Genomic DNA, 15,436 nt, shown 5'->3' on the forward strand with positions numbered 1-15,436 from the left:
TAAGAAACAATGCTGCCCATTAAACTGTGACATATCCCTGGTTGTAAGACACACTCTTGATTTCGAAGCTAAAAAATGCTAATCAACTTAAGTATATGTTAGAATCAAAGACGTTAACACTCTGAGGACTGAAAAATATCTTTTAGGCTGTTATCAGGAAAAGAGTTCTTATTGATCATGATGAGAGTAGTGCTGAGTATAGGGTCACGAGCAAGATTAGAGAGGCTTAAGAAATGAAGAACTGTGGGGGCTGAGTTCATGGTTGCTTTGTAATTTGCATGGGGTCTCTCCCAGAGTTATGAACCGAGAGAGAGACACTAAGTAAGATAGCTACCAGTCAAAATAATACCTTTTATTTTTTTGCGATAAAGCTAATATTGGAGAATATGCATTCTATTTGTGTCCATGAAGGCTTTCTAGTGTGGAGCCTCAGACTTAGATCTACCCTGGTGTTGCTGACCAGCACAAGCCTACAACTTTGAGGGTCTGCCCTGTAGCTCTGGTGGCCAGAGAGCCTGAGAGGACAAGCTTCCAGCAGGCAGATCCCGAGGAGAGGGAAGGGGCTGGCCTGCACATGTGCAAGGTCTGCTTCCAAACTCATCAGCACATGAGGCACAGAGGCGTGGAGTGTGGTGCCGCTGGAGCTGCCTTCCCCGCAGGAAACGTCAGGACTAGGACACATGGTTCCCCTTATCAGAGCGTGGAGACGGTGTAAATAACACCATCAAGAAATCGAGCCATGAAAGAAAGGAGAACCAAATCCCACACCAGCTCTCTCCATTCCCAACCATCCAACTCTTCCCTCTGCTGTTCAGAAGGATTATCCATCTCTTTCATGTATCTGAAATCTCTCACCTCACCACAGAAGGCCAGCTCCATTCCCATTTTCTCTATGTAATCTCTGTCGTCCTGCCTAGACCAGCCACCCACATATCTTGGTATTACACTTGCAGTTGTTTGAAGATCATTGGTAGACACATGTAAGTTTTGCTGTCAGCCACTTGAACATAGGGGTGATATCCTAGCCTTTTGTTCTATCTCCCTTAATCACTGGGACACTGCCTGATCCATGATAAGCTGGGCCAAATTGCTGAACAGGATTGAACTGTGTGCAAAAGGATGAGATGTCACCCCACCTTTGGGACGAATAGCTGCCTGGGAGAGTAAGAGGCGGTTCACCTCGGACCTGGCGTATGACATTACAGGTCCTCGTGTGGGTTTCACTGGCCCGAGGTGATGCGCACGGATGCCCCATCCGTCACACAGAGGTGGTTTGCAGAGGGGCAGGACAGTGGCTCGCCTTTGTACTAATTTCAAAAGAAAACAAAGGTTTCTGGAACAGCTCTGAGCTCTCTGCAAAATCTAACATGAGACCAAACCTTGCTAGTAGGCGATGCCCCTCCGAAAAGTAGGGGTGAACTGCATGTCTCACCTTGGAGCCACAGCATCCTGAGCATCTTCAGTCCCTGCCTCCTTTGTTGACCAGAGAAATCCAATAAAACATGTTGGCTCAGCCCCCGACACCGTGACACAATCCGATGTGATCTGGCACTTACAGCTCGAGGCTTTATTCCTAGTAGTAGATCTTCATGGCTTGGACGGAAAGGCAAATTGATGAGATTTCCACAGTGGTTGTCTGTCTTTAATGTACACACTCCCGTCTCTCAACTGCAGCAGATGAAACAGAGGTCGCAGACTGCCAGCAGCCCTTACCTTTTTTTTTTTTTTTTTTTTCCCAGTAAGAACAAGATGAAGGGCTTTGTGGCTTCATCACAGATAAGAGGAGGCAGAATTTACAAGGCGTGAGAGCTCTGCTCACCTCCTCTTCCCCGTGGTCTCAGACAGTGCAAGGGAAACAGCCATAAAAGCATGCGTGAGAGTTAAATATTCTAAAATAAGCTTCAGAGCCTGGACTTCAGCACCTTTGGCATGAGGTGCCAGGTGCGTGCCTGAAGCAGGGTCCCTGGAGCACCTGGCCTGATGCACAGGGACCTCTCTGTAGATCGCGGCTTCCTGGTCCACAGTGTGAGGTGGTCTGGGAGGTGGGTGGGTACCACCAAGGTGTTTAGCACAAGTCACTAGAGCTTTTGCTCTGAATGTCTCCCAGAACCTCCGTAGTCATGTTACTGCCTGATCCTGCAGACACAGAAGCCCAGGCTTCTTCCTGGAGCTGCTGAAGAAAAGCACCATGAGCCCAACACAACATACTGCTCTGCTCCACTGGACCGTGGACTCCTGAGCCCCAACAAAACTCAGAAAGTTTAGACAGGAGAGAAACTTGTTTTTCTCTCCTAGAGCCAGCTGTCCAGGTAAAGAGGCCTCGAATGGCAACTTTGGTCCACGCCTCTCAGCTCAGACTCTCTATTGTCCCTTCCTTCCCCGTGAGCTGGAGTTGGGTACCCCTCGTATCCGCTCCCCATCACCGCCCCTAATGTGTTACAATCACCTGAGTCTGCCTTTCACTGCACTGCATCTGTCATTGCACAGTTAAACCTCAGCATCCAGAACAGGGCCTGCCAAGAGCTGCATGAAGGTCTGAATGTGAGGAGAAGCAGGTGGGCGTGTCATTGTGCTCTGGCCCTCTGGCCTGCCAAGTTCACTCAGCGCTGGCCTTTGAATAGACAGGGATTTTTCTGGAGAATTCCAAACGTGGTTGTCCCCTTCGGAGCAGATTGCTCCCTTGAAGCTCATCAGCATTCGTGAAGGCTGTTTGGTCTCCCCAGGGCCCCCATCCCAGCACCTCTTGTATGTTCCTGATCACCTGTCTTTAACCCCCCACTCCCACCTGCCTCCCCTCTTCAGGCTCCTTAAACACCTGTTCCAGCCTCTGGCCCTCGTTACACCAGTTGTCCAGGGGTGCTGGTTTCCTCCCCTTGCAGAGATCTCCCTCCCTCTCCCGGTGCCACCTTAGCCCTGCTCCCGCCTCTGCGTTGTCCACAGCTGCAGTAGAGGCACAGTAAAGACAGCTGCGGCTGACGTGGGGTGGGAGGGCCAGGAGCCATAATTATCCAGGGGCTGTTGGCTTGGTGTTCGAACTGGACTGCCTTTCCTTTACCCCCACCCCAACTTTTCTTCCTTTTTCCCCCTCCCCAGCTCAGAACATCCACTTAAAATATAGTCTCAGTGTAATGAATAAATCAATAAGTAGTGACCTGCAGAAGTTTGATCAGTGAGTATCAAGGTACCTTTTGTTCTTCATTGAATGATCATTTGGCACCAGGGGACACGAGCTGGTTGTGTGTGTAGGGCTTGTCCTGGCCTCGGATTTGTAAGCCTGACCTGGAAGGGCGTCAATCCAGCGATGTGTGTAACTTCCAGGCAGCCGCCAGCGGCTCTGCGTCCCCCCCTGACAGTTTTCCCAAGTTATGTGTGTCATAAATACATTTCTCATTGACCAGAACAGTCCTGAGTTTGTCGCGGATTCGACAGGTCCTCAGACACCACATTCTTCAGCTCCCTCACAGATCATTTATACCAGAGAGGCTGTCTTGACAGGAAGAAAGAGGGTATGATTTTCAACGGGGTTGAAAATCAGATGCAAGCTATGACAACACTGAGACTTCCTAGGCCCTACAGATTAATCATGATTATCTTACCGTGAAATACTTTTCGTCGTAGGAACTAGTCTCCATTTATTGTTTTTGTCAAAACCTTGGATTGGAAAACTTTTCACAAAGGGAGTGTCATTTCTAAAGATGTACTGAGGAGTTCCCGTTGTGGCTCAGGGGAAATGAATCTGACTAGGATCCATGAGGTTGCGGGTTCAATCCCTGGCCTCGCTCAGTGGGTTAAGGATCGGGTATTGCCGTGAGCTGTGGTGTAGGTCACAGATGTGGCTCAGATCCAGTGTTGCTGTGGCTGTGGTGTAGGCCAGCAGCTGCAGCTCTGATTCAGCTCCTAGCCTGGGTCCTAAAAAGACAATAAATAAATAAATATGCCCTTGATTTATTTCCTGACATATTGGAACCACAGTATGGTTGCACTTTGTTGTGTGCAGTAGATATCCCCTTGAAGAGTTGTTTATTAACTGGATTTTTACAGATAAATTCATGTTAAACACCTATAAGGATTTTATGTGCTTTTATAATTAGAAAGATGACTCCTAGTTCATTTGAGAAGCATAATGTTCACCTGTTGGGTTTTGTTTAAATGAGTAATATTTTTTCTGTTTACAAAATATTTGCTTTAATTGAGTAAAAGCATAAACAAGGAAAATCACAGTTTGTAAATCTACTTACCCATCTCCAGATAACACGATTTTTTTGATGTATTTCCATTGAGTGTTTTTATTATGTCCATTTTTATGGGACGTAAACATTTTATTTACATGGGAATGTAATGACTACATTGCTAATGAACCCGCATTTCCCCACTTTGTATCTTCAGTAATTTTCCCCTCATACATTTTTCTATAGCTTTTAAAATTAAAATTTTAAATTAACCAACCCACCTCCTCCATCAACAGTGGAAATAAAAAAAAAAAAAATTTAAATTAAAAATTAAATTAATTAAATTAATCAAATTAATTAAATTAAAATTAAAAATTTAATTTTTAAATTTTTAAAATTTGATTACTGTCCAGTTGATTTACAATGTTATGTTCATTTTTTCTGTATAGCAAAGTGATTCAGTTTTATATACATTGTTTCACACTCACTTCCATTGTGGTTTATCACAGGATATGGACTGTAGTTCCCTGTGCTGTACCGTAGGCCCTTGTTGCTTATCCAAGCGTATAGAAGAGTTTGCCTCTGCTAATCCTAAATTCCCAGTCCTTCCCTCCCCCACCACCTCTCCCCCTTGGCAACCACAAGTCTGTTCTCCCCATCTGAGAGTCTGCTTTTGTAGCTTTTTTAAATTGAAGTGTAGTTGATATACAGTATTATGTTACAGGTATACAGTACAGTGATTCGCAATTTTAAAGGTTATATTCCAGTTATGGTTATTATAAAATATTTGCTTTATTCCCCATGTTGTACAATACATCCTTTTCTTATACACATCAGTCTGTATCTCTTACCCTACTCATATACTGCATCGCCCCTTTCCCTCTCCCCACTGGTAACCATTAGTTTGTTCCCTATATCTATGAGTCTGCTTCTTTTTTGTTTTATTCACCAATTTGTATTTTTTTTATATTCCACATGTAAGTGCTATCATGCAGTATTTATTTTACTCTGACTTACTTCACTTAGCATAATACCCTCCAAGTCCATTCATGTTGCTGCAAATGGTAAAATTTCATTCTTTTTATGGATGAGTAGTATTCCATTATACACACACACACACACACACACACACCTTCTTTATTCATTCATCTGTTGCTGGACACTTAGGTTGCTTAAATGGAGTAATCTTAATAAATTGTCAGGCAAGATTACCAGTGGTTTACTCTCCATGGTCCTGGGTTAGTTATACCACCTTTGATCTCAGTAGGAGGCTGCAGAACTTATAAATTTTCTTTGCCTGCTGGTCAAAATGCTCATCAGGAGACTTCCCATTAGAGCCGCTCCTTGCTCTTTCTTGGCTCATTATTTCAGGGAAGGGAGTGGCGTGTCAGCTTAGACGGGGATGATTTGCTGGAATATTAGGTAAACGATTAGGTAATTTCTCATGGGCCTCTATCTCAGCCTGAAGGTCTGTGACTCTCTGTGTTCTGGTCATCTGTTTTTGCCTAACAAACCACTCCTAAATTTAGTGGCTTAAGAATGGTTTCTCATTATTCCATGGGTGTTTGGCTCAGCTGGTTGTTTCTCTCTTGAACGTGCCATGTGTGTTTACAGTCCAGCACTGGCGAGGCTGCTGTCATCTGAAGGCGCAACTGGGCTGGATGGCCAGGTTGTCTTACTTACATGGCAGCCAGAGCTGGGCTGTCAGCTGAGAAGTCAGCCAGGCTGTCCCACAAACACTTGTATGTGAACCTCTCGTGTGGTTTGTTCTCAAATCCTGACTGTTGGGTCCAAGAGGGAGCATCCTAGGATATATGTTCCCAGACAGCCGGACAGAAGCTGCAAGGACCTCGCCCGAAAATCCACAACTTCACTTCTGCCACATTCCACTGGTGAAGGCAAGGGGACCAAAGTGACTTGAGATTCAAGGAAAGGGAATTAGGCTTCATCTCTCTCTTTTTTTTTTTTTTTTGTCTTTTGTCTTTTTTTAGGGCCATACCCGCGGCATATGGAGGTTTCCAGGCTAGGGGTCTAATCAGAGCTGTCGTTGCCGCCTACGCCACAGCCACAGCCATGCCAGATTCTAGACGCATCTGCGACCTCCACCACAGCCCATGGCAATGCTGGATCCTTAACCCACTGAGCGGGGCCAAGGATCAAACCTGCAGCCTCATGGTTCCTAGTCGGATTGTTTCCGCTGCGCTAAGACAGGAACCCCAGGCTTCACCTCTTGATGTGAGTTGCAGTGTATGGATAGGGTCCCTTTTCTGACTCTCTGCCCTATTGAGTGTCAGAAAGAGAGCATTCTCTAGGAGACTAGGATTACGTACATACGAACGCGTGAGAGCCGTCGCAGGGCACGTGGAGAGGTAATCGAAGGCTCTGCATGTATGAGGCATGTGGTGAGGCTGGCCTCGTCGGGGAGGACTCTGTGCTCGGGAGCACACGCTGAGGGAGCCTGTCTCCACGGAAGCAGGTGGTGTTCCCACGGAGAGCAGCAGTCCCTTCCCTGGCCCTGCCCACCTCGCCCACTCATGTCACAGATGTTTGAGAAGCATCTAGGAAGGGAATTGAAATACACAGTGTTAAAGGCATATTTACCTAAAAGCTACCCCAGGTATCCTACTCGTGTCGAGTCGGCGAGACCACCTTGATGAGTTAGAACTGCGTGTTCTTTCACAAACACGTAGAGAACCGTGAGCAGCGTGTCCAGTTCACTGGCTTTTCGGCTCACGGCGTGGAGGTGCCCGGCGTGGAGGGCTGTGACCCGTGGAGTACCTTGTGTACTTAGAGTGGACGCTTTTTGGTGTTCGAGCGAAGGCCAAGTTCTGTCCAGGGGCTTAAGAGTCTCTTTGCCTCCTTGCCCTGAATTACAGAGACAGCTGCCCTCTGAGTTGCTCTGAGACACGGGTACCTGGGTTCCAGCTGCCAAGTGTGGCTGAGCTGGGTGCTGGGCTGGCAGCCCTCTTGAGGCTTGTTAGATTGGTTTTTGGTTTTGTAGTATCGTTTCCCCCCCCCAATCCTCCTCTCTGGCTCTCGGGGGAATCAAATTTGTGTTTATCTGTGCTGAAAATTTAGAGGCAAGAGAAACAACATTTCAAGTTATTTATAACCGGAGGCTGTGCCAGGAATGAATTTAGCTTTGCATTAGACATATGTTAAAACACTGCTCTCTGGGAAAGGTAGGAGGAATAATAGCCCTAGGTGTGAAAAGCAGATAGTTAGAGGAGATGGGTCGAGGTTTGACCCAGAACATGGCTATGTGGGATTGGTATTCTGTTGACTTACCCGTCGTGTGGAATACTCGGCATAGAGGGGCCTGGAGATGCCATTTATATGGGGCCCATAATTGTATACCGTCAGGAGGGCATTTGGCCAGGGGAGGACCGTGGAAGGGGGTTTGGGAGAGAGAGCGAGGAATGGACACGTGCTCCCAAGCCTCGGGGCGGTGGACAGAGGAGGAGACAGGCGGAGCGCCACTCCTGCCTGACGTCTCCCTGGTGCATCATCCTGAGCAGAGGAGACACTGCCTGCTCTCCGGCTCCCAGGGCAGGGTCCACACCCTCCCGTGGCAGCCTAATGTTCGCCGCTCAGCCACCCTGACACAGCCTCGGTTCGCCCTCTTCCCTCGCTGCTCTCTTGCCTGCAGATACTGCAAGAACCCCAGCTGTGCGCCCGGCACTGTGTTAGTGAAGGCATGAGACACAAGGAGGCTCGTGTTGGGAGACAGACGAAAAATAAGAATATGATGACATCAGGGTTGGGGTTTTGGAAAACTGAGGGTGATTAAGAATAACGTGAGAAAAAGAATGTATATATATATATATACACACACACACATACATACATATATATATATACACGACTGGGTCACTTTGCTGTACAGCAGAAATTGACAGGACATTGTCATCAATTATAGTAAAAATTTTTTTACAAAAAGAACAACACAGGGTCCCCCTGTTGGGTGGATATTCAAGAGGTAACAGATGATCCCAACGCTATTGGTTACATTCTGACATGTGTCACGTGGTGTTTTTATTAACGTTTCCTAGATTGCGTATTGTTGAGGTCCAAATTGAAATCATTCTTGCCTTTTGGGAGCCCGAGCTGTGGATTGCTGAGTGGACGTCAATTCTGGGACACAGTGGGAAGCCAGCCCCCACGGCCAGACCCTCCCTGCTGACACTTGCCTCTTCAACGCTTTCTCTCCTCAGGGAAAGGGGACGTGTTTGGAGACGTGTTCTGGAAGGAAGCCACCCTTGCCCAGTCCTGTGCCAACGTGAGGGCCTTGACCTACTGTGACCTGCATGTGATCAAACGGGACGCCCTGCAGAAAGTGCTGGAATTCTACACGGCTTTCTCCCACTCCTTCTCCCGGAACCTCATTCTCACCTACAACTTGAGGAAGAGGGTGAGCTGGCACTTGCAGTTTCTTTTCTACCAAGAGCAGTCTCTGTGCACTTAGGAGAACCACACGGGCCAGGAAGATTCTTTCACTGTTTGAGTGGAGCAATTGGTTCTGTAAAGGTTCTATCCATTGCATGCTCTTTGGAGCTTTTGCTGTGAAATGAAAGCGAAAATGATGCTGCTGGATGAGAGACGGATGTTGGTGCAGAAGGGATTTGTTCAGGAGTGTGTCTGTGTGCTTTTCTTCTGCAAAATCTAGACCTTCTAAGAAGTTCCTATTGTGGCTCAGCGGTTAACGCATCTGACTAGGAACCATGAGGTTGCGGGTTCGATCCCTGCCCTTGCTCAGTGGGTTAAGGATCTGGCATTGCCATGAGCTGTGTAGGTCACAGATGCGGCTCGGATCCTGCGTTGCTGTGGCTCTGACGTAGGCCGGCGGCTACAGCTCTGATTAGACCCCTAGCCTGGGAACCTCCATATGCTGTGGGAGTGGCCCCAGAAAGGCAAAAAGACCAAAAAAAAAAAAAAAAAATCTAGACCTTCTACCATTTGGAAAAGATGAGTAAAAGATGAAGTTCTTAGTCAACAAAATGGTTGACGGGGACACTTAATTAAGGTAAACTGAATTCTCCCGGGCAACTAGGACCCTCTAAATGCTCTGAGGCTATTAACCAGCTAGTGGTAATAATTTTTGTTGAAAGATATGAACACGATTCAGTTGGGTCCAGAACATAAGGAAGAGATGGAATCTGATTGTCTGGGGAAGGAATATTGTTTATGTAACTGCCGACTTAACTGGCTGAGAAAATGATCAGTAGTTTTAAGAACCGGAAGATTTCTCATCTGAACTTGTTTCTTTCGCCCTCAAATCATCGGAATTGCTCCATCTGTCACTGTGAGGATTGAAATATTTGTCCTGGACTCTTTAGGTTTTCATGACTGATTTTTTTTTTTCCTTTCATTCATCGCCTTTAGTTAAGACGGTAGCTCTTGACCTATAGAAAAACCATCTGGGAGGACTGTCACAGGAATCTTTCCAGAAATGACCTCTCGATCTCCGCCGCCACTGCCCCCACTGTTCCTCTCCTCATGGTCCCTGTCTCTGTTAACGCTGTGTCGCCCCGGGGCTTCCCAGTTAGAAATCCTAGCATCATGGGCACGGTTGTGGATGCCTCTCCCTGGCTTGGTTTACTCCTCAAATCCTGTGGCTTCCACCTAAGCTCTCAAACCCAAGTCCGTGCTTTGCTCCCTGCTCAGGGCTCTTCCTGAGCTCTCAGACCAGACCCTCCCCTGTGTCCCGGACCACACAGTAGCCTCCAAACACAGCCCCCCGCTTTGTGTCTCTCCTCAATGCAGTGCTTTCTCCTGGGCTGCTTAGGTGACCTTGAAAACCAGTGGGGTCCTGTTATTGCTCTCTGTAAAGACTTTTTCCCCACCCTAACTGCAGGATAATGTCTGCACACTCCAGCATCTCTTATGTGGTTCTTCACAGCTGGCCCAAACTTAACCCCCAAGCCCCAGCCCCAACCCCTCCTCCCCTGCCCACCTCTGCCACCCAGAATGCTCCGCCCACGAGCAGGCCCCCGAACAGCTCTGTACACATGCCATACCCTTTCAGGGCGCTGTGTCTCCACATGGGTTTCCTTGGCCTGACATTCTGTTCTCTCCTTCTGCATGTGACAAACTCCTGTTAACCCTTAAGATTCTGCAGAAATGTTTGTTTGTTCATTCATCAAACCCACTCATGCCAACTGAACTGGACCAGATGGATAAAACTAGGTAACATTCAGTTCCCCAGCTCCAGGGACTTCAAGTCTAATGGCGAAGGTTGACCCGGGAGGTGCATGATGCTGAGAACAATAAATGTGATTCGTACAGGTGTTATGGGATCATAAAGAGGGCAGTTAAGGGGGGGTCAGGGAGAAAGGGTTGGGGTTCGTGCTTCCCGAGCTGACTCTTAAAGGATGAGTTTGCCAAACAGAGAGGGGTTCCAGTTGGAGGGGAAGTGTGGGTAACGGCACAGAGAAAGGAAAGCCCTTTGTCTTCCACTTTTTTGGTATAGCGTTCCAAACCCCTGTCCTTGGGTTCCCCCAGCAGTATACTTCCACTTCCTTTAAATTTCCTGAATTGCGTTGCTTTGTCAGTCTCTGCCCAGAGACCTGGGAGGGCAAGGGCTTGGGGCCTTGGTATGACCAGCGCCTTGGTATCGCCAGTACAGGGAATTATGGATACACCCGGGGATGGCGAGGAGAAAGAGGAGAGATCTCTGTGCCTCAGAATCCGCATCATATAATGTGAGGTTGTGACCAGATGATTTTACGGTCCTGGGATTGGAAAGCTGGTCATTTACATTCCCGGCGGGATTGAGCAGTGGTGAAGAAACGTGTATTCACGGAGCTTCCTTGTTCATCTGGGACCATGGAATGCTTGCTGATACTTTTAGCCAAGTGGATTCTCTTAAAATCTATGTTTTGATTGATTTCCTTCTTTTTATGAAAGCAAGTTGATTATAATCAGCTTTCAGTGTTTCTGATAATATAGGTTGGGGAAAAAATGCACAGTTTGGGTTATTTGGAGGGTAATCATCTTAGAATAATTGTGGATCAAGTAAATCTGTCTTTAAAAAGAAGCCAGCAGCAAAAACAACGTGTCCGTGGTCAGCTTGGTTTTGTAAAAGCGCAGAACGATGGGCAGCGCTGGTGAAGAGGAGACCCGGGGACCCCACGTCTGCAGGGCTGTTGTAGAGGAGTCTGAGGCACAGGGCCGCAGAGCACAGAGGAGGAACCAATGCAGGAGACAGTCTAAGACCCTGGAAGGGACCGCAGCTGCCCTGAATGCCATGGGCAGCTTGGGGTGGTATCTGGTTTCTCGTCTGGGAGGTATTGAGGCATCCCCTGGAGACCCCACAGAGGCACCCTGGAGAAGACTCGGAGTCGAATAGAGAATCAAAGCGCATGACCTTCAGGGTTCCCATTGTGGCGCAGTGGAAATGAATCCTCAGTTGCAGGTTCAATCCCTGGCCTCGCTCAGTGGGTTAAGGGTCTGGCATTGCCGTGAGCTATGGTGTAGGTCACATACGCAGCTCAGATCGGGTGTTGGTTATGGCTGTGGTGCAGGCCGGCAGCTCTAGCTCCAATTGGACCCCTAGCCTGGGAACCTCCATATGCTGCAGGTGGCGCCCGGAAAAAAATGACCTTCAAATGTCCTTCCAGTCTCAGATGCCTTTGGGCCTGGTATGGATCCAAAATTTGAATGGGATCCTTCATACAAAGAGGTAGGAATTCTTTTTCTCAGAAGAAAAAAAAAAGAGGCTTCTCGTTTGGATGTACTCATTGTAGTCGCTCATTGTGTCCTTCTGAGAATTAATTCCTAGTTACATAGGGCATGGAAGATGAGAACATCACATGCATGAATCATTCTTGTAGCTATTTTTTTCTGGCCAAGTAAAGTGTATTCTTGCGGCTGCTTCTATCTTGGTGAAATCGAGTGTGTTATTTGCAGAGATTCCTGAGAACACAGGGCCTTTGGCATCTGCCGGGCAGTTGTTTGGTCCTGTAGATGTCCTCCAGGGCCCAGCAAGGCCTCTGTGCTGGAAGGTACCGCAGGGACCATCCCGTGTCCCCTCCATTTCCCCACCGCCCTCATTTCACAAATAGGATGTTTTATTCAAAGGTCATAGAGCTGGATGAGTAAAGGAAGAACTGGAGGCAGAAGTGAGTCTTTAAGTAGGGTTTCTCTTGCTTCTCACAGCTTCACGGCCGGCCCTGGCCTCTGTATTCCAAGCCTCGCCCCTTTATCTTTCAACCCCCAGGTATGAGCATCCCTTTAGCCCTCAGAACTGCTCTCAGGCCACAACTCAGGGAAGACTTCCGCCAAAGACACCCGAGGTCAAGCCAAGTGTGAAGCAGGCAGAAGCAAAGGCCAGTCCAGAATTTTGACCCTGGGTTTTCTTTGTCGGTGGGCTCTGAGCCAGGAGAGATCTCAGCCTGCGTCTTGCTTTGCCACTTAGTGCTTCTGCGAGCTCTAAACGCTTCCCCATCTGCAAAATGGGGCTGATGGAAAGGCCTGCATGTAGGGTAATTACGAAGATTAAATGAGGACATACTTGCAAAGCTCCTGCACACACAGTCTGGAACAGAGTCCGTGCTCAATTAAATGGTGAGTTGTTATTATTTTCTTTTATCCACTTGATACCCTCTTCCTGCTCGTGTTTCTGCCTTTGTGTATACAGGGTACTCGCTCTGCACAATGTCCTTCTTGCTTGGCAGCATGTTCTGGGAGGTGGACATTATCCCAGAGGTCTCTGCATCTGTTGCAGCAGACGAGGGGCTGGCCGCTCTGGCCTCACTGTCCCTTTCGCTCTTGTCAGTGGCGAAGTCAGCGCTCACTCATTATTTTGGCCTCGTCCATTCATGGAGGGAAAATGAAGTTGTTCTGACACGTGAGGTTGGTCACCCGGGCGTCATGGAGGTAGTGCAGCCTCCTGGTTCCTCCGAGGGAGATGGTGGGTAGTGTCCATGGCAAGAAGGGGAAGTAGAACCTTTCTCATCCCAGACCCTCAGCTCCCTAGGGTGCCGGGCTGGCCGGGCATTTTCCTGCAGGCAGGCGGAGCTTTGCATGCTACTCATACCAACTCCAGATAGGTCACAATGTCAGTATGTGGTTTAGGTCAGCTCATTAAAACCTCAGAGCAGCCTCGTGACATTACAGCCTCAACCCTGTTTCTCAAGGGAAGAAACGCAGACCCCATGGGGCAGAGAATCATTCTTCCAATGCCACCCAGCTCATAAGGGGTGGATTCTAAATGGCAAGTGTCCCCCCCACCCTGCGTCTTGCAGCATCGCATCTAGTGGTGGCCTTGGTTAAGCCTGGTGCTCAGCTTTGCCCACGTTGGCAGTCTTTGGCTCCTGCTGTCTCCCTGTCTGTGGGCTTTTCAGGGTGTCACAGATGGTCTCCAAAATATCTTCAGTGCCCTCTGCTATCCTCCAGCACCCTCAGAAAATTGTACAGTAAATCACTACCCTGTCCCAGCTTGAGAGACATGGGGATTGTCCCTCAAAGTGGCAGCCACACCGTTGCTGGGTGTGCTGGCCAGACACGGTGCCCACACTTGGGTCAGGCAGCAGGCTAACCTGGCCATGATATTAGCAAGTTACTGAAAAAAGCACCCCCTTTGGCGTTCGGAACCTAGCTTTGAACCCTGACACGCCTCCTGAGAAGCTGTGTGCCCTGCCCAAGTTACTAAACTGCTCTAAGCTTCGGTTTCCTCATCTGTGAAAAAGGTCTAATAAAAGTCCCTCCTAACGAGGTTCATTGAGAAGCTCAAGTGCATAAAAACAAAAAAGCGACACAGTGCCTGGAGGAAACACCCACCACCGACTTCGTCCCTTTTCTCCCCCTCCACCCCGTCCTCTTCCTCCGCCTTCAGTCCGAGTTCATGCTTGTCTCCCCTTTGTTTCTAACTAGACCCTTTCTTGAATCAGCATTTCACCTGGGCTCTAGGCTCCTTGCACACTGGGGATGGGAGCTCACTTCCCAGGTGCTGGCTGGCAATCGGTCCTCTTGCTCATCTCTAGGAGAGCAGAGGAAATGCACTGCAATTAAATGATGTATTGCAGACAAGCAATTAGGTAATTAACAGCAGTTGGTGCATGGGATAATTGGCATGTAGGTAATTAGCAGGGTGGTTTTCATTCTCTGTGTAGGGCTTTATTTTTAAAGCCAATATTGTTGTGTTTTTGAGTATGTTTTGCATCGTGTTTGCATATAGTAATTTGTTCCAGGATAGATTTTTCTTAGCTTGATGAGGCCCCAATGTAGAGTTTGGGAGGGAGCTGGGACCATAGTTACGGGTGGTTTCAAAGCAGAGGCCTCCTGATGCCCATGTTCTAAAATCGAGGTTGCCATAGTGAATTGTCTTGTGTACTATCTGTACATTTCTAACCCACTTTAACCAAAGGGCAGTTTATTCTGGCAAAAGGGAGATCAAAGCATCGGAGGCTGGGAGAGAGTTCTGCTTATACGTGGCATTGGAAAGCCTTTCGGTTTTCTCCCTGGACAAATTCTCGCGGAAGGTTGGTAAGATGCAAAGACAGACTGCAAAGCCAGGTGCTTAGAGATGCACCCCCTTTCTCACTGAGTCACTAAGTTTTAAAAATGATCTTTACACAGCCCATATTTTCCTTGTCATTCTTCCACAGTGAGGGCTTCTGCGGAATTAAAATCATCTATTAGCCTGTCAAGCTATGAAGATAATTTTAAAATCAGGGTGTTGGAATTCGGGGTGGGAAAGAGGACAGATGATGTGAGTGATGAGGCTATAATTCTTTCAGGACAACAGAATATAAATCAAAGCCAAGTCCCTTTTTCCTCAGGAGGATCGGGAGTGAAGTTAAGGAACCGAGAAGCCTTCCGTGGATTTTCAGGTGTAGAAATAAGCTTCAACTGCAGGTGGTCAGGCTCCGTCCCGCCATTTCCAAGGAAGCAGTGAAGTTCTGGAATAAGTATGGGCTTTAAAGATAGATCTTCACATCTGGGCTCAGCCTCCTGTTAGCTGGGGAGGTGGGGGCGATAGGAGGGGCATGGGTTTGAACAAATACCACTATTTCTCTTCTGTGGATTCATACTATCTGCCCTAAAGAGTAGCTGTGGGAAGGACCATCAAGTGCCAGGCACAGAGCCTTACTTACAGATAGCAGGTGCCTTACAGAGAGCAGGTACATAGTCGTGTTCGTTCCCTTCCATTATCCGCAGGAATGGAGGCATCAGATCAGAGGAGAGCAGGGGCTGTAATCGTTTGGCTCATAGAATAATCACATGGAGGCAGTAGGTAGGGGTGGTTAAACATGTAGACTCTTGAG

At 47.9% G+C, this 15,436-nt stretch overlaps 1 protein-coding gene across 1 annotated transcript in view; it reads left to right on the plus strand.

Moving 5' to 3' along the window:
* KCNH1 (potassium voltage-gated channel subfamily H member 1) overlaps nucleotides 1–15,436 on the plus strand; it is a 375,464-nt gene that overhangs the window by 274,248 nt on the left and 85,780 nt on the right. Inside the window, 1 exon segment of the mRNA XM_021063876.1 lies at nucleotides 8,384–8,580. Within this exon segment, the coding sequence (XP_020919535.1) occupies nucleotides 8,384–8,580 (197 nt within the window).

This window comes from Sus scrofa, chromosome 9 (assembly GCF_000003025.6).
Source record: "Sus scrofa isolate TJ Tabasco breed Duroc chromosome 9, Sscrofa11.1, whole genome shotgun sequence".
NCBI classification, from domain to species: Eukaryota; Metazoa; Chordata; class Mammalia; order Artiodactyla; family Suidae; genus Sus; species Sus scrofa.